Source organism: Tauraco erythrolophus, chromosome 4, assembly GCF_009769465.1.
Source record: "Tauraco erythrolophus isolate bTauEry1 chromosome 4, bTauEry1.pri, whole genome shotgun sequence".
NCBI classification, from domain to species: Eukaryota; Metazoa; Chordata; class Aves; order Musophagiformes; family Musophagidae; genus Tauraco; species Tauraco erythrolophus.
Window position 1 is genome coordinate 44,601,766 of NC_141468.1, and position 19,792 is coordinate 44,621,557.

Genomic DNA, 19,792 nt, shown 5'->3' on the forward strand with positions numbered 1-19,792 from the left:
ATTCCTCACCTTTTGTACCAGGAGGTACAAAAGGAGGACAGTTAATAACTGGAAGACAGTTAGTTCTTAAGAGACGAAAGGAAAATTACCGGAAATAAAGAAATCAGAATTCAAATATCTAATATGACTGAATCATTTTCACTATTGTTACAGACGTAAGAGCTTCAATTCAAAGTGTAATATAAAAAGGACAAAATAAGAATTGTAAAGCCAACTCATCTGAAGTTAACAGCTATACACGAGATGCATGTGACTATGGTGACTGCAGTAAGTGGGAGCTAGGTTCCTCCATTATTCCCCTAGGATTTCAGCACAGAGACCGTGGCATGCAATTAGTGGCTACTGTGCTTGTAGAAAAATATTAACAGCAAGTAAAAGATTAAGCTTTTTCTATTCTGGTCTGAAAGCAGCAAGCAGCTGCTGCATCTTCAACTCAGGTTTCACACTTGGATTCTGACCTTCAACCAGTCAGCCATAACAATAACAGATGGGTCTGTGATAGTGCTAAGCAATTCTTTTGTGGCTCTCTTCTTTTCTTCTCTGTAATTCTTCTTTTGAACCTGTAAATAATAATACAAATATTTGCAATGCCACAGCCACAAGCCAGTATGCAGAGCTCAAAAAGACACTTTTCAATACAAGCTGAGAAAAAACTTGCTAAATTCAATTTGCAATACAGATACAGAGAAGTAGCTTTAAAACACAGTATTTGACTTCCAAGTGTGAACAACTATTTCATGCTCTGTTTCAAGAGCAGCTATGACATAATCAATTTCAGATTCTTCTGCAATTTGCTTTTAAGACTGATGACTTTGAAACTCCTGTTAGAATGTCAGGGGGAAAACCAACCAACCAATCCGCCTCCCCTCCCTTCCCTTCCTGCTGTAAAGTACAAAACCAAATTTGGGCTAGATTCAGATTTACAAGTATGTTATCTGATCAGTAGTCTTTACCCACCAATTGCTTTCCCTCTCCATTAGAAATTTGCAGCAGTGTATCAATTTCTTTGAGAGGCAAATAATTTTATATTTCTTCTGACATCGCATCTGCCAAACAGTGGAGTTTGGACTTGTTACAACACAGGGGGAAGAAGAAAGAAAAATCACAGGTACTGCATGCAAATTGCAACTCTGACAATTCAATTCATCATTTCATTGCATGTAGATGTCCCTAGGTTCCCGTCAACCTGAATAATCCTATAATTTTCTGAGTTATCCTATAAATCTTGTGCCATCTTAAAGACTGCATGATAGAAGCCCATACTCAAGTAACAGTACAATAAGATTTGAAGAGAATCAACACCACAACTTCTCACAATACTTAAATATTCCACAGGTCTCATCACTACTTGGCATTTCTGTCTTCTTGTTAGAGAATACATTAAAACTATGTGAATGCATTTATAGTCCATGAGGAGATACTTGGAAATTAGTTCACCTTGAGAGATTCTTTTTTTGTAAGTTTGCTTGAAGATAAAGATATGTCCTTCTCAGAGCCATTGAAAAGCTTGGATTCAGACTGAAATTCACAAAACACATAATAAATAAATGACAATGATAGACACAAGGATAGATTACTGTTGCAGGCATTTTAGAAAGTGTTTGAAATGCAGAGTTATGTTTGTAAGGCTCCCATTCCCACTCAATTCTCTACTGCTTCTCTCACTTAAAAAAAACCCCAAAACACAAGAAAAACAAAAACCCCAAAACAACAAAAAAAACACCAAAAGCCACCAAACCACAACTTGTAACATGAGCTGTTCGTCATTTATTTACGAAGTCTTTTTTCATAAGGGTTTTATGGGAAAGAAGTTTAAGATTCCTCCAGAAGAAACTGAACTACATACAGTAAATATTTAGCACACGTAGCCTGTTACTTGATATGTTGCAGTCTTGACTAGTTAGACATTATTTTAGCAGACAAGGTTTTAGAAGAAGCCTGATGTTTAAACACAGGAGTCATTCCCATGTCATACAAATCCCAACGTCTTCATTGATAACTTGACAGCTCCTCCAAATGGATTGCTATAGAAGCACTTACCCCATGACCCATGAAGGAAAATACAGCCTCTTCAATCTGAAATTCAGTGCTCTATAAATCATCAGAGTACAACTGACCACTAGTGGCACTCGTTCTGCTCCTTCCTCCCTAATCCCACACTCTGATTGCTTCACAAGTCATCTTCAAGAAGCTCACAGTGGCGATAGACAGGGGAACAAGACTCAGGTTTGTTCATGAAACCCAAGTCCACGTTCATGGCAGGACAAAACGCTGCCTCAGCACCACATGATTTCTCCCTCCTGCCTCTCCCCACATCTTGTAAGGTTCAAAGTTTACTCCTTGGCATCTGCTGCCTACTAGTTGAAAGGGAACTACAGCCACCAAATAGTCACCTTAGGATACAGAGCTCTTAAAAAAAAAAAAAAGGAATTAAAAAAAAAAGGAGTCTATTGTAGAGTTATCACGTCACTCCTACTGCAAGTCAGAGAACACTGAGTAGGTATCCACTATACATAAACTTCAGATAAATTACAAAGAGTTGCATTTCTTTGTGCACTGAAATATAAGCCTGATGGATCCAAAGTTCCTGCCTAGTCAAAAAAAACCAACAAAAAGAAGAAAAAGAAAAATCAATGTAACCTTCTATACTGTTTAAAGTTCAAGGACAGTATATGAAAACTGCTTTCTCAAGTTGTTCAACATTTCTGACTAGTCATTTCAAATCTCAGACTACAATGCAGAGTCTATTTACTGAATTTCTATTTTGTAATACTATAAAATGACAGTCAAAAAATACACAAGTTTTCAGAAAACTTACTGCAATAATAAGAACAGTGCACTTGAGCACTCTTTTTCTTAACACACAAGTTACTGAAACCAAAGATAAAAATTAAAGATTTACAAGTGGAATAAAGCAATTCAACTTTGATGCTTTTAATTCAGAACTAAGACTTTAAAGGAGTCTACGTATGGTTAGTGTCAAAAAGACATGAAATAACTGGCAAACAGTAGTTTTATCTCAAAATCATTTCAACAATAAGTAAATGTTCTCTAACTTCCACATACATCTTGGAAAAATGAAGGAAATCTCTTCATTTTCTATTACAGATATGTTCTTAACACTCAAAACTTAGCTTTAAGACAAGCATACAACCTGAAATTTGATTCTTCTGTCTAGAAGTTAAAGGAAATACAGTATTTTAAGTGTAATGACAGAAGAGGGAAAAATGCTTATCACTGTCACATAAGAAGAGGTAATGAACTCGTTATGCAAGCTATAATGGAGCAACTTAGTGAACAACTAGAATATTTATGAATGTTTTACTTAACAGAAAGCTAATGCAATCTAAAGGTCATGCATATAAAAGCCCCAAACTAGTACGTATCATAGGTTACAAAAACTCATCTTCTCAGTTTTAAAGCTTACTAATATGACACTGAGTAAAGGTCCGTATTTACCTGTCCAACAGATTATGAGACAGATCAGTGATTTGTAGCTAGTAACTTTCTCAGTGTTACATACAAACAAAGTGGGTGGGATTAAAATTTAAAAGAAGAAAACATTTTAAGAGAACCCACTGCAACTCCAAGCGAGGTACATTCAGTACAAGATTTTGGGCAAGTCTCATCACTGCTTTTCTACCCTTACTTAGAAAGAAGGGCTGCTACTTCACATCCACAGCTGTGACAGTTACCGTCTTCTGTCAGCCTTAAGTTTATTTGTGGGTTACAAAGGAACCACTAGTCTTATCAAGCCCCACACGCAGTAATTGCAAAAATATGGATGAAGAAAAATATGTATTAGGAATATTGGTCTCATTTTTGATAGCAGTAATGACAAAGCACATGAAGACTTAAGATCTGGGAAAAAACAGAATCAAGAAAAATAAATACAAGGAAGAGAAAAAACAAATTGGATAGTCAAAGATTAATGATTAACAGAGTCTGAAATAAATCCAAGTTAAGAAACAGTATGAAGTTGATTTCCAAGTCAAAAATGATTTAGATGTTTCTGGACCAACATACATATTTTGATCAGAAGCAAGCTGGATGGTAAAGTATGCTTCCTTGATCTCCCGTCAAATGAGGCTCTAGAATGCAGTAAAGCTGAAAGACGTGAAGTTTTGCGATTTCAAGTGAGATGCAAGACACCAACAGCTTGAAATGCTTAGCTACACACTTCAGAACTGCAGCATCAGCTGCAGGAACTAACCCGCTCACCACTGTGCAATTCTGACGATGCCACTTAAGCAGCGAAATCACTTTGATTTCCTTCGATATCTCTTTAAAGTTTCTCTTTAAGACTCTGACACACGAAATATCAGAGAAAAAATCTGTGTCAAGACCCCGAGCGCACTCCCTCTGTCTCCCAGGGGTGCAGCTGCCTGCAGCCAGGGCCAGCTCTACCCCTGCAGCAGACCCCGATGGAAGGAGCTTGTGTGAAAGCGGCGAGAGGCAGGCATCTCCCCAGGCATCTTCCCTGTGTCCCTCGGGAGCCAGAGGTGTTCAGGTCCTCGCCTGCCCCTACAGAGCAGCCCACGCCTGCTGTGCCCTGACAATCTGTTTAAATGGTCTGTGACCACATCTGCCTGTGTAAAAAACAGTGGACATCATAGCAGAAAACAGAAAACCACACAGTTGCGTGGTTTAAAGCCTTGAAACTCTTACCCTGTAGCAATGCCTGAATAAGAAAAACAAGTGAACTTAGCTACTCCATTCAGTGATCAAACCATACACAACCTCCACAAAATGCAGTCTTTCCCTCTTCTCTTTAATTTTTAATGTCTTGAAGAGACAGAGACACCTGTTTTATGAGACACCCAATTGAAAACACTTTTTTCTGGAATTCCACATTCTAAATACATAAAAATCACTACATAAAAATTCAAACTGCCAGGCAGTTTTGTTGACTAAAATGTTCACGCACTTTAAGAGTTACAATAGGCCAATAAATAGAGAAGGTTGCATCAGAGCAGCCCACACAATGCCCTAAAACTGACAGCTTCTAGAACTGTATCCTACAAATGTAAAAGGATTTGGGAAAGGAAAGATACCTATGGTAGATTTTTCTCTATGCTACTACCATGACTTCTACACAAATCTCTCATCACGTGTGTGCCTACTATTTCCATACCATCAGAAAAGAATATTTTATTCTGAATAAGAATGCTATGGCAATCTACTCTTTAAATAATTGTGATCAGAACAAAACACAGCTCTAGAGAGAAAAGACCTGGGATCACTGCAAAAAAAAAGTCTTTTTGGTTGCTTGGGTGCATGTTTTCTTCCTTTTTGAAGCTTAGCCACCCCAAGATGCTATGGTTTTGGTTGGCTGCAGTGTCCATCTCCCAACTTCACTTTGGACATTCTCAGTTTTCACTGCATCTCAGTAAGCCTTTTCCATCTGGGATTAGACTATGATAATTATGAATATGCTTGGCTCCTGCCTTTTCCATTTCTGTTATCAAGATTACCAGAATGTATAAACATGCATAGCAATTATATCTAGTTTAATATTCTGCTGAGCATGCTTTACTTTGCACTCTCATTATCTCAATGAAATGGGTCTTTCTACTTGAATGCTGAGGTACAGAAGCTCTTGCAACAGACAGGACAACAGATTACACTGAAGTATGTTTTACTCTGGCAATTTAAGCCATTAAACTAAATATTTTCCAATTATAGTTTCCTTAACATTCTTAGAAGATTTGCTACAGCTCAGTGAACAGCATCTTCCCCTATAGCTTAAAACAATTTTCAATTCTGTTTCACAGGAAGAGTTGGCCTCCATCCATCCTTACATTTGGCAAGGCAACATATCACCCCAAGATGACAGTGAGAAGACTCCATGTTTCATTTTCACTAATTTGAACTGTAGATTTTCATGTGATGTCATCCTGAAAACTATATTAAGAAATTCCCTTTAATCTTTACCTATTGGTGAATCTGAAGAGAAAATTTCAAGGTTATCTACAATTTATGTGAAATACATTTGCATTTAATTAAAAATGCAGAACTCCTTTGCACACTGACATTTTTAGGCCAGATTAGGAGGCTGCTTTCCTTACCTTGCTTTTTGACATAGAATGTGCTGTATCCTCTTTACTTTGTGACACATCATCCTTCCCTTTGTCAAAACCTTAAAGAAAAGACAGCAATGACTTGAAGACATTAACATTTTATATGAGCTAGCCTTTGAAATAAATTAGCAAATTGTGTTTAGCATAAAAAAGTGCAAGCAAATCTGATTTTCAAACAATGTATACATAACAGTCCATCACATCAGTTGAAAACATACCAGCTACTATTATATAAACTAATATCCACTAAGAGGTGAGAACAGTCCACTGTATTTGCATGGTGCTGCATCGATCCAATAACCCGACAAACTGTAAATACCATGTGCAAATTTTAGTCCTTTTATCTTCTTACTCTCCCCTATCTGCATACATGCATGCACAGAGCAGAATACTTAATAAAGTCTTTTTTAGTTTGTTCATTTCTGTAGCTAGACATAATTGTTAAACACCACCAACATGAAAGCAAATCTAAAACACCTATTAGGATTGCCAGTCATTTTTTTCCAAGAAAGTTGAAAAGGTTGCTTATGTTAGCCTGGAATTTATACTTTCAACTTGACACTGCATAAGCGTAATTACAAGGCTTTATATCAAAATAGTCATCGCAATCCCACGTTTATCCTCTGTGAGTGACTCACTGTCAAATCCCATAGAAGGGTTTTGGTTGGAAAGGACCTTAAAGATCACCTACTTCCAAACCCCCTGCCACAGGCAGGGACACCTTCCACCAGATCAGACTGCTCAAAGTCTCATCCAATCTGGCCTTGAACATCTCCAGGGATGGGAGATCTACAACTTCTCTGGCAACCTGTTCCAGTGGCTCACCACCCTCTGAGTGAAAAAATTTCTTCCTTATATCTAATCTAAATCTACCCTCTTTCAATTTAAAGTCATTACTCCTTGTCCTATCATGCCCTTGTAAAAAAGTCCCTCTGCAGCTTTCTTGTAGGCCCCCTTAGGTACTGGAAGGCTCCTAGAAGGTCTCCCTGGAGCTTTCTCTTCTCCAGGCTGAATAGCCCCAACTCTCTCAGCCTGTCTCCATAAGAGAGGTGCTCCAGGTCTCTGATCATCTTCATGGCCTCTTCTGGACCCTCTCCAACAGGTCTAGGTCCTTCTTATGTTGGGGTTCCCAGAGCTGAATGCAATACTGCAAGTGGGGTCTCACAAGAGCAGAGTAGAGGGGCAGAATCACCTCCCTCGACCTGCCGGCCACGCTTCTTTGGATGCAGCCCAGGATACGGTTGGCTTTCTGGGCTGCCAGCGCATGTTGCCGGCTCATGTTGAGCTTCTCATCCACCAAGACCCCCAAGGCCTTCTTCTCAGGGCTGCTTTCAATCCATCTCCGTCCAGCCTGTACTTGTGCTTGGGATTGCCCCAAACCATGTGCAGGACCTTGCACTTGGTCTTTATCTGAATAAGTAAAAATGTTATAATTTGCATACCTCCAGGTGGAAGGCAGATAAATATGAAGTCATACATGAATTTCAGGAATAATTCATGCAGTCAAAAAGCCTTGCATGGCTCTGGCAGCAGTACCCTAGAGCTTCACCCACCAGAGGGCACTACACCAGCAGATAAATTGCATAAATGGACACCAAAAGCACTTCTGAGCTTCCCTTTGAACATTTTCTGAACTCTGAAACAGCAATTGATACTCAGATCTTTAAAATGAGAAGATTTATCAGAAAAACAGTCTGATTTCACATTCTTCATTGGAGTGTGTGTATGTCTGGGGAGACTTTATGAGCTTCAAAAGAATTTTTATTAACTCTCTGTAGAAGTGTTGAGTAGTTTGTTCAGTGTAGGATTTAAAAAAAAAAAAACACAAACTTGTATCTTCACCCTTCCACAACTTACGATACCCAGAAACTATAAGACAGGATTGATTAACTGATCACAAATACACATCTTGAGAAGTTTCACTAAGTTATAGAAGCATTAGGTTGGTCTTCAGATTACATGAGAAATCAAAAATTCCTTTTAGTTTTCATCTGGTTCAGTCTTTTGAGGTTTTTTTTTTGTTTATATTTATTACCTTTTGCAGAGATTGTTTTTTAAACAATCAGATTTTTTTTAAATTACATTCTGCAATACACTGATACTTCATTTTATGTTTACACAAAGAACACCTTACATGGCTTCGCAGAAAGAAACCTTCACATGTCTTCATAGAAGCCACTCTGTGCACAGTTCATTAAATCCATTGTTTTTAAATTCCTCCAACAGATCCATGACAGGTTTGTTCAGCTAATGAAAACCTATAATGCAGAAGACTACCTGACCACAGGAAAGAAGTATCTAGACAGGCAGGAGATTTCTAGTACTTGGGAATCTGGAAACAAACCAAAAGGCATGTCAAGATCCAGAGGCCAGAAGCCACATTTCCTATATAACAACAAATAAAAAAAGCACATTTTCTACAGCACTACTCATCAGGTGCTGAAAGAAAACAAAGGTTGCTTCAAGCCTTAGAGGACACACCTGCCTTAGTTCACTGAGAAGTTAGTAGATTTGATGCCAGTCTTAGGCAGTCAAACACACACCTGAACCATAGTAATGAGGTTTTTCTCCTCATCCCCACACCCAAAAGAAATTCCCACTTAGGAATCAAGTTACATTGAAAACGCAATGCAGGCATTTTCTTACAGCTTTCTAGTTTTTAGTTGTTTATTTATATACACATACAAAAGACTTAGTGATGGGAACGAACAAGAAAGTGCAAAGTCAGGATTGTTCTTGCACAGGAGAAGCTGTAATTCACAGCTTGCTTTCTAAAGCACAGCAGCTTTAAACGGCTTTACGCGTCCTTATCTAACATATGTATGTTTTTATTTTCATAATCACTTTTCATTGGTATCGCCAATGAAACCAGAAGCAAGAACTGCATCCCAGAGAATCAGATCCAAAGACCAAAGTTCAGTTGCATTTCCCTGAATCTCACCTCCTTGCTTCCAGGATCTCAAGCCCAAGAAGTGTGCTTGCATACTTATAAACATGCCACCACACTTGCTGTTCCCTTCCTTACTCACAAGCATAGTAAAGTGCTGTCTGAGGGGTTTGCTAGTGAGCCCAAGTCAGGATGCTGCAGATCCTGGAACATCTTGCCCTGCTCTGTCTCAGCCTACAAGGAAACCCAAGCAGTCAGCTTCACATCCCACACCATCCTACTTGTAACCTCTCCCTCTGTAGAAGGGATAAGCTCACTCAGAATACAGACAGAAGGCTTTTCTCCCTACGTGATAAAATGTATGTTAAAAAAATGAATAGTAATTGAGGTGTTGGATCCAGGCACAGCCTCACCCAGTGTACGGACATGTTTTCCGGGGAGCCTCTATTAAGATGGAAGGATCTCAATACCATAAGCAGTCTTACCATTTCTGACAAGAACAGTTTGATACTAATACCTGCAGGGAAGTTTGTATTGAAAAATCACAAAAAGCTCCGGCCAATATAGACTGCCATGGAAATACTTGGTCAAGGAAACAGCATCAGAACAATTATATTCATAGAATCAGTAAGAAATACTGTCTTTTCCCTTCCAGCTACCAGTTACGACCAATTTTCTCTATGGATTTCTGACAAAGACAATAGCAAAGCCAAGAGAACTGTGCCTCTAAACGAGGCTTTGTGCTGTTGCTCTTTGTAGTTTTGATTGTCCCAGAGGTACTGAAAATTGCACCACAAAGTCACTGAAGTAACTGTCTGGAGCAGAGACTGGCAGAGTATGAGAGGCTAGAGGCAGCGTCTAATGAAAAGAATGTGTTTTGGATTTTTCAATGTCTATCAGCAGTGGTTTGGGGCTTAATATTTTAGCTTGTTTACTGTTTACCATCCTGCAATTCAACCAGTAATTTTTAAATAAGATAACCTGAGCTCACATTTCACAACGCAGAAATTCAGGTGTTGAGGACGCTGTCTCTTTCCATAATTTCCTCTGTATTACATCTCTTGGGTTCATATATTGTTTTCTACCTAACTCATGAGAGCAATTTTCAGAGTTAGGTGACAGCAAACAAGTGCAGTTTTAGTCAACCTTCAGACCTGCAGATTGAGGTCCTAGCATTATTCAAGACACTTGCAGATATTTTTTACTTTTTTATTTTAAACACAAGTTCCACTACTGTAGCCTCTAAAACAGTTCTGGACATCAGGGATTGTGTTCAAAGCAACACTATGTCTTAACGGACTGTCTCCCAGCATGACCTTCCTTGTCTTAACATCACAGGCCCCATGGGCTGTGAAAACTGATCCAAATCCCAGTGCAGTCAGATACACTTCATGGTATGACCTTAGAGGCCAAGGGAGACTGTCCATTAGTACGTTCCTACTGTGAGCACTCACTAAGTCCTTCCAAAACTTGCAGATAGAAATCTACGTGAAAACTCATGATGAGCTTTCAGACAGAGACGAGAGCCTGACAAGTGCATGCAACTGGAACAATGGAACAACCAGATCTCTGTACATACAAGATGCCAATGAAACAAAACCAAGTGACACTTCTTCAGAGAGTGAGCTGCAACACGCTGTCAATACCAAAAGAAAAAAAATCCTCCAAAACATCATTTTCGACAAAAAATTAGGAGTATATACATTGTAATATCAGTGTTAAAGAATCTTTAGGATAAAGCCTGTCGTAGGGTTCACTTAAAAACAAAACGGTTTGGTTAAGGGATTTCAATTTTGAAGCACAACACAAGTATCATTCTTTAAAGTCGCACCCTCAATCTGTTCCTTCAACCAATCTTGAAAGAAGGGAAACACCAAAATCAACCATGTAACATCTCCTACATCTCAAATACTGATTTTGTACCTTTCAGCAAATAACATTGACAATTACGATACTTAAGAAAAATACATCAGAAAAAACATGTCACTTTTTAATGCCAGATTTATTTAATCCAAAAAGAATGAAAGAATTACCATCCACTGGAGGCTTTTTCCCAACAAACAGAAGAATCAATAAAAATGCAATGCAATGAATGAAAAGATCACAAATAGCAAGCCAAGCAACAATATTACTGAATTTCAAATGAAAAGCAAGAAACAGACTGATTTGATTACTAGTGTGCATGAGCAGTCGTGAAGAACAAGTAATTGAGCTGAAAAACTATATGCTTCTGCAAGAGCTATGGGCTATACTTAGTGGGAGATACCAATATTGGTGTTACATAATAAACATAGGGGGAAAAAAAGGAAAGAAATCTTTTTAAAGAATTGAACACAGAAGACAGCAGTCTTTTCAATGGACCGATTTTCAAAAGTCTGCTCACAACCAGTTTTAAGAATACAATCCTGTATTAAGTAATTCAGATTCCTCCATGGATTTTGAAACTGAACTAATCAGAAAAGCAAGTCAAGACCTTTTAGCTATTTTCTCATGGTCATGTTTTCTTTTGCGAACACCATATAAAATAAACAATAACCACCAAAGAATATCCTCACTGTAACTATACATTAGTATCTTTTAGATAAGCAATAACTACTCCTTGCTTAAACCAAACTGGAAGAGTATACCTTCCAGCATATTAATATTTTATGTTTAAATTCTTCAGATACATGGAAGATTCCAAAAGATAAAACATCTTTTAGTTCTATGTTTACGCTTGATTTTTTTTAATTAAAAATTGTTTTTCATTTGTTCGGCATTTTAAGAAATCTATTCATTGTCCACTTACAGACAGCTATCAGCTTTAATGTAGAATCCTACACAGGAAGGAAGCAAACTAGAAATCAATCTCTCTGTGTTTCAGTAATTACCAGATTATATGCATTTATTTTAAAGGTAGGGAGGATCTGTCTGGTTGCCAACTCCACGCTTTCAAGCTTTGAGATCTTTATTTCCTGAGCAGCTTGAATAAAACTCAGTGTTATATTCTCAGTAGAGGCTAATTGTTTCCTGAAGCAGAGTGAAAGGAAATGTTATAGGGTAAAACATGAGGTTTAATAGAACATGGTGTCCCAACCAACTGCCCCCAGCTGCACATGCTGCTCCAGTGATTCTGCAGGTCAGCATCATCCAGTGATGCAGAGAGCTCCCTAACCACCAGCCCACAACCTCCCCTATGCTCTGCGCCCCAACTCTTTTCCACAACTTCAGAGCCAGGGCTTACGAATTCAGTGAGCCATTCTGCAGAAAGCATACGATAAAAAGTGAAAATTATTTTATTCCCCCGCAGTGCCCCTGCCCCAGCACTCCAGCCCCATGGGCCGTATGTGCGCATGCACAAGACAAATCACGCATACAGCGTAATTCTGGTAGGAATGTACCATTTCTACAATGTCCCCTTTCAGGAAGAGGTGACCTTGTAATACGTTTTCAAGCATCGAAGCTTCCTGAAGTAAACTGCTGAAATTCAGCTACCTGTATCAGAAGTACAAATTATTGACAATGAAACTCTAGAAATTCATTTCAATATTCCAGTATGGTTTTTAGAAGAGAACAAATCTGAGCAAAAGAAGATTGAGCCCCTTCTTGTGCTAAATGTCTTAAAGATCTTGCACTAGAGCTTAGCAAGGCTATGCTCCTAGCCCTAACTCATTCTATCTCATATTTTCATGTCAAACCACTGACAACAAGCACATAGATTCTTGCAGCTGAATTAAAACCTTCTGCTGTACCTGACTATTTTAAAGCAAGTCCATTGTGTGCAGGGGGTGCAGAAAGTACAGGAGAGGAAGGCATTTACAAACCTTATCACAGAACTTCAGTCCTAAAAGCCCAAACAACCGAAACAAACATTCCAGTCAGTATCAAATACATGAACTAATTTTAAAGAGAGATTTGCTGCAGAGTAAGCTAACTTACTCGCTTGCCAATCTACTAATCTTGCCACTACAAAGTGCTGTTATCTAAACACATACAAGTAATATTCTTTTGGATTTCTACCAACATCTCAGTACGTTACTTTCATTCAAGTAGAAATATTTGAAGTGGAAGTGATATTCTCTTCTGTATGTTTTAAGAAATGCAAGACCAAAACAAACCTGGTAAAGCAGGAGAGAGTTCGTTATATCCTCCAAATGAAGCATTCCGGACAAGCTTTCGGCCATCAGTTCTCGAAGAAAACACAGATGAAATCCCAGCACACGAAGAAAACCTACGTCGCACTGGACCCTCTTCCTTCATGAGTTAAGGTGTTTGTGTAAGGATTATGTTCTCTGCGAAAGCTGGTTAGCATTAGCTGGTTGGAACAAGAGTGTTGCAGTAACAGCCTTTTACCTCACATTCTGATGAGTAAGATACAAAAGGAAAAAAAAGAAACAAACGAAGGGCACACGTGAAAAACGCAGTGAAGAGACAGAGGCTGCCAAATCAGCAGCGAGCCAAGCAACACTATACTCCTCTCGTCAAACCCATTAGGACACTTAAAGCAGAATGGCTTTGCTTCAGCTTCTCTTTTCCATAAATACACCGCATCTCATTTTTTACATCTCAGTTTTGGTCCTACTCATCTCTGCTCTCTAAGTACACAAAACCAGCGATGATTAAGTTTTTAAGAATTTGTTAAATCAATTCTTTTTGCTGTTGGTCTTCCAAGTTCCAAATTTATACTGCACATGGCACAACTCACGAGCTACGTGGCTTCCCTGTTCAATATTGTGGAACACTACAAGAATCTGAAAAGGGAGCTGATGTTTTTCGTTATGCAGCAACGTTGAACTTTCCTGTTCAGGCTCTTACCTAGCCAGTTTTCATCAACTGGCTGCCATGGCTTCTACGTCTTAATTTCTTATTTTTATTTAAAAGGTGAGGTGACAGCTTTTGCTTCTCTAAGACTCTGCCGTATTTATATATACAAACGAGTCTGACTCCTAGAAGAGTTGCACAAATAAGCTCCATAAAAAGCGTTTTTTATTATTAATGCCTCAAATATTTTACGCAATGAATACAACACTTAAATGAACCAACTTAAATTTTAGACAGAAAAAAGCCCAGCAAATTGTGCTGCAAGTCCAGAAATCAGCTGATCCAACCTGCTCTTGCTGCTAGCTACCAGAACAAAGTTAAATAAGCTCTCCCTAACCTCGTCCGATCACTGCTCATTAGATCGGCTGCTTCTTTGCCTTGACGACTGGCGTGCATGGCCATCCTCTTCCATATGTGGAATTTCCCTCCCATCTGGTGCTTCTCTGCTGATCCCATTTTCCCCATCACACCTTATTTCTGACAAAATGTTTTGAAACCTACTGTGTTTGCTGGAAAGCAGAAAAATAAGACACTAAGAATTGGCTTGAAAATAAGAACTTGTGTTCTCCCTTACTCCATACTCTTCTTCTTACAAAGTGAAATGCATGCCACAAATTAAACCAAGGATACTGTGAATTTAATTAATCCTCAAATAATACTGTTCACTCCAGCTGCTTATGCAAAGAAGCGTACTTACTATTTGCAGCTCTGTAATTTCAGTTCACACTGGCTCAAGGATAATACAGTAGACTGAAGTATTTTATAACCCCTATGAAAGGTTTTAACTGTGCAGAGTGTAGGTATATTAGTACCTACACATACAGCAAGGCATATACAGAAAACACTGAAAATAATTTTTCTGATTATGAAACATTATAGCTTCCAGCATCCTATGAATCACTAGAATTTCTTCATGCCTCTTAAGAGACTAATGTCCCAACATATGCCAAGGAAAAAAGATATAATTGAAAAAAAACAAATATGAGCCATTAATAGAAACCATTATATGTGATACATAGCTTTCACTTCTTTTGTACAAGAAGTGAAAAACTCTATTCACTTGAGCACAGGGAGAGGGAGAAACAGGATGAGCCTGTCATGTATTCAAGCCTGTCTCCATTTATCCATTACTGTGTCTCATACTTGTCTCAGTTGAAGCAGTCCTTGTTCAGATGTCCCGAAAGGAACAGAAAGAGCAGTTGAAAAGCTTAAAGGAGTGGAATGCTGGGACAAGGAGGAGGAAATGCAAGAAGGGAGAACACCACTTTTTTCTTCCTTTTTTTTTTTTTTTTAATAAAGACAACTCTACATAAAACTTCTCCAAATCTATCTTCTTAACCACAAAACAGAGCAGACTACCTTGGTACAAATCTCTTCAGAACATGCATTTTATTTTTTCTAATTAAAATCAAGAGAAAGCTGCAGTAGAAAAACTCTCTTTACACACAGAAGGAACTGTATCCTCTCATTAGAGACCTATCTTGCCCAGTTAATGGGTCCGCTATCTCATGTTTCAGAGTCAGGGCTCTGACCCTGCCCAGAAACACTCTGCTGACACCAGTATCAGGACATTTCCGTGTCCTGTACGGTAACAGCAGGGTCGCACAGACTAACAGGAGGCTCCATCACCGGCCACCTCCACTGCTTTGTCTGCATGTGCCTCCAGCTGTTGCACCAGCCAGTTGTGGAGCCACTACTGAGCGCGACTCTGTCAGCCTACCAGGTTCTTCCACAACAGGCTTCTCTGCCACGTTATGTTCATTTTACTAAAAAACAGCTAGACATCCAGGGGTTTGAGGAAACAACGTAATCCTGAAGGTTTTTCCTTTATTTTTCTCCAAGCCCTCTCAGGTCCCTTGACACTCTTCACGTAGCCAAAAATGTAAATGAGAACAGATTAAAAACCTTTCTCCTTGATATGCCCTTTTCTCCATTTAGAAGTGAAACTGAAATCTTTGGGTAGATAAAATTAAGAATTTCAATATAGATAATGTTACGTTTCCCATCTCTGAAGCAATCTGCCAACGAAGGAAGCTGTTAGCTGGGTATTCTGACTAAGTATCCTCTGCTTTAACTCAACAGCTACCCAAGAGGGGCAGACTCTGTGCCTTTTGCCAAAACACGACTCTGTCTCACCACCACAAAGGCAGGGGAAATGAACAAAATCTAATTTAAGCTTCCTCCTTCATCTCCCTACCCCTTACCAAGTCATCTTCATATTTTACTTAAGCCTGCAGTGGTACAACAGTTAATTACACGGTTTGGCTGTAAAAATTCACTAGTTCTCCACCTTTTCAACAGCTTGAGATTTATTATGCCTACTAATACTTGTATACACAAGCTCATTTGCTTCAACTACTTCAAAGCAGCATACGTTGCTGGAGAGACAGCTGACACACAACCAAAAGGCTGTTAGATTAAAAGGAATCTGTAACATTTAATAAAAATGAGCATTCTCTCCATAAGGTGATTTTAGTTTATTGTAACTCTTGAGTATCAGCCTGTGATACTAAAGGGATTTCTGCTCTCCACACATTCACCACCCAAAGCTCTTAGAAACCCTTTTCATTCCTTGCAATAAATTTGATTCCTGAAAGGACACAGACTTGGAAGAGCTTTTATTTGCATGTTCTGTAGATGAGAATGGAATGGTGCATTAGCCACCACATATTAGACATGCCCCCCCCCCCCAAAAAAAAAAAAAAAAAAAAATCATTTCCTCTTCTCCCCTCCCTGAAAATAAATTCAGACAGAATAGGTCAATCTGCTGATAAAACTGGAATTAGTATCATTCATTAATGACCTTAGACTAGCGTCTCAGGAAGCCTTCTATCCTTTTGATATCAGTTCCCAGTGCCTTAATAATTAATATACTTAGAAATGCAATAACATACACAGCTTGGAAGTTTACAGGGTTTCAAAATACTCACAGATAGAACTACAGCCAAGTCCAACTGCAGAAGTCAGACAAAGCTGACAAGGCTGCAAAACCAGGAGAGTACCTGAACTCTAGCCTAAATGCATCAGGTATGTGCCACAGTGTATCCAAATGTGAAAAAATAATCCTCACACCAAAAGCTAAGTACTTCATGAAAGCAGGCACTAGACTAAATATACCACTGAAAGTGAGAAAAAGGCTCCTGGTTTCTAGTTTATACAATACCTAAATCAATCAGAAGAATAACAAAAAAATGACTGAAATATTTAGTTCATATATCTTGGGGTGAAGCTGGAAATCCATTCTCAGTCAATTTGTTGAGCATCTCTTTAGAGGAGGAAAACTTATCTGTCATACATATTTTCTAAAGGACAGAATGCATTTCTCATCTCGGCTACTCAACCAGGGCTTCTTCAGTAGTAAATGCTGGCTGAAAAAACAAACCATAATCCCATGCTTAAGACATTCTTCCAAGATATTGCCTGGGACAAAACTTAAATCTCAGTATATAAAACAAAGGCAAATAGAAGAGACAAGCAATTCCAACAGTGCATGGACACTTTTCACAAAGCCTGGTTTTACTTTTAAAACATTTCTCTAACTGAAAAGTATTTACAGCTGAATAAACCACAGGCTTATCAAAAAAGACATCTCTGAATTGTAGGTATGAATTCCAGGCATGGAAATTGAACTAAAATCAAATATATTCTGAACTATGTGACTGAGAAATTTTAAATATAATAATCCTTTTTGTATAGATTTTAGAAGTTTAAAATAATGAACACATTATGAAACTGATGCTGATGCAGTAATACAACTGAGTTTATCTAGTGATGCAAAGTAAAAAAATACTCCTTTTCCCCTTACGGGTATATAAGGAAAACCCAAAACTCTTAAAACTTCTTAAAACCAAACTCTGAAAAAGCTAAAGGGAGAAGAAAAAGAAGGAAAACTGATGGTGTAGCTAAGGAGACAGAAACATTCTAGACTCACCCTTCAAGTCTGACAATAATTTACCCTGACATCTTGACAACATTACGCTTCCCAGTAGAATTCTTCTCCCCATCCAACAAAAGAAAAGGTCATAAATAATTCTCTACATGCAGTAGTATACACACACTCTTTGCAGTATGCAGAAAACAGAAAAGGGAAACTACTAGACTATCATACCTATAAATGAGTTTTATCCAACACCTGTTTTTTGCAAATGGACTTTAAGTGAAAGTGTTATCTAACAAAAGCTCCTATTTAATAAAACGGGTATTAAAGATATACTTGCCTGCAGACACCAATATTTGATCCAGAAAAGAGACAACTGAAGCACAACACTACAAGTTGTGTCGGTAGTTTACAGTGGCAAGCTTTTTTCCCCCAAATATACTTCTGTTCTCTGGTATTTCCAAGTTGAGGGCAGTTTATCTGAGGAGTAATTCCAGAGGCGCGCCTGAGCACGGTTATGAATGAACACCAAGGCTCCCTGGGCCCTGTTGGCAACTGTCCTTGGCTGCATCTCCTCTCTCGCTAACGCTCTGCTCAGCTCCTCCTACCCAAAGTAAATAGGCTTGCTCACTGCTCAGGTTTCCATAGGTTTCATCCCAGCTCTTATGAAATTCTCAAGGTCGCAGTTCAGGTTCAAGCAGACTAGCTCTGCAGAGATTGCCATGGAGAAAGAGAACTTGCTGGAGAAGTTTCACAGTAATGAGCCCTGCTGTGCCTTTCAAACCCAGTACCACGCTTTCACAAAGCTAAAACCCACACAGGCAGGAGCACATGCAATTTACCCAAGCCACAAACGCTGGGTGGAGTAGCATTTCAGAAATGGCAAGTTATAATAAACACACAATGACTTGCAGAGAGGAATGTGCCAGAGTATGCATTACAGTACAAAAGCAGGAGGTCAAGATAATAGGTTCAGGAGACTACCCACACACAGCAGAACTTACAACATTTCACAAGAAATTCAGTCTGGTAACACAAGTTAAAACCAGATTATTTAGTGGCCAAACTTCTTCCTTGATTACTGTGAAAAGAACCACATTCACATCCCATTTGAAACAAGCATCACTAAAGCTATTCCAAATAAGTTGCACAATTTTGCAGAACTGGGGGTTCACCTCTATGAGACACACTCTGTCAGAACACTGAAAAGTGACCACCCATGTCACTGGGGTCACGTTCCCCCAGCAGTACAACAGATATTAACCCCGAACTACCAAAAGAACTACCAATCCACATGACTCCTATACACTCCTGATTACAAAATACTTCCTCAGCATATACTTCTTTGTCAAAAGACAAGGTAAGACAAATGAAAACAAACATCTCCCAAGAATACAGCGAGAACAAGACTCTCCAAGTGCAAGTGCTTGCAAGGTTTCAGACAGAATCCTCATGCAGCAGGAAAAAGCAAAAGCGTTAATATTTTTCTAAGACATTACCTGCACTTACTCTACAGAGAAGGTGCCTGACTTCAGAAGTAATACTTAATGTTAATATGGAAGTGTTAAAATACCAGCTTGTTGTAGGGCCTCAATAAGCCCTATAGCGGTTTCCTCTCTAGTGCTAAGACAGACTTATGGAAAGATGAAGTGAAGTAAAAAAGCATGACATGCTTAGCAGTAAGTTGTTCTTACTGTGTCAAGAGAATAAATTATTTAGCCATTTTTCAGTTTCTCTATTCAGAGGAGAGATATAGTGGAGGGAAATAGGAGACTGTATGAAGTTACTTCCATGACTAAATCTGTCTAAGATGTAGAGTCAAGTCAAAGGAAACATGAGAAGAAAATCAGAAATCATTATCAAGAATTAGACACAACCCAACTATTCAGGAAATAGCTTGATTTGGAACCAGATAGATTGGCAAGATTTTACCATCTGCAAGCCAAACACTGTTATCAAAAAGAAATATTAACACACTGAAAGTGCTAGCTGAAAGAAAAGCAGGACTCAGTATTCTACCAGTGGAGTTACAGCTTCCCCCGTGCTTAATGTACACATCTTCTGTAAGCATAGGCATGCAGGATTCCTCTCTCCAGCTCCAACACAGCACCTCTCCACTGCGACTTCAGTCTGGTGCACCCACATGAA

At 38.7% G+C, this 19,792-nt stretch overlaps 1 protein-coding gene across 3 annotated transcripts in view; it reads right to left on the reverse strand.

Moving 5' to 3' along the window:
• Positions 1 to 19,792, reverse strand: part of OSBPL8 (oxysterol binding protein like 8) — a 66,473-nt gene that overhangs the window by 25,853 nt on the left and 20,828 nt on the right. For 2 of the 3 annotated variants that reach the window (XM_086610889.1, XM_086610888.1), the window contains exons 3-5: positions 6,069 to 6,139; positions 1,438 to 1,518; positions 459 to 560 (exon numbers count right to left, since the gene is read on the reverse strand). In XM_086610889.1, coding sequence (XP_086467015.1) covers positions 459 to 560; positions 1,438 to 1,518; positions 6,069 to 6,139 — 254 coding nt within the window. Of the gene's footprint in view, positions 1 to 458; positions 561 to 1,437; positions 1,519 to 6,068; positions 6,140 to 13,064; positions 13,207 to 19,792 lie in introns of those variants that run through there. The other variant, XM_009978095.2, reaches the window with a different exon arrangement.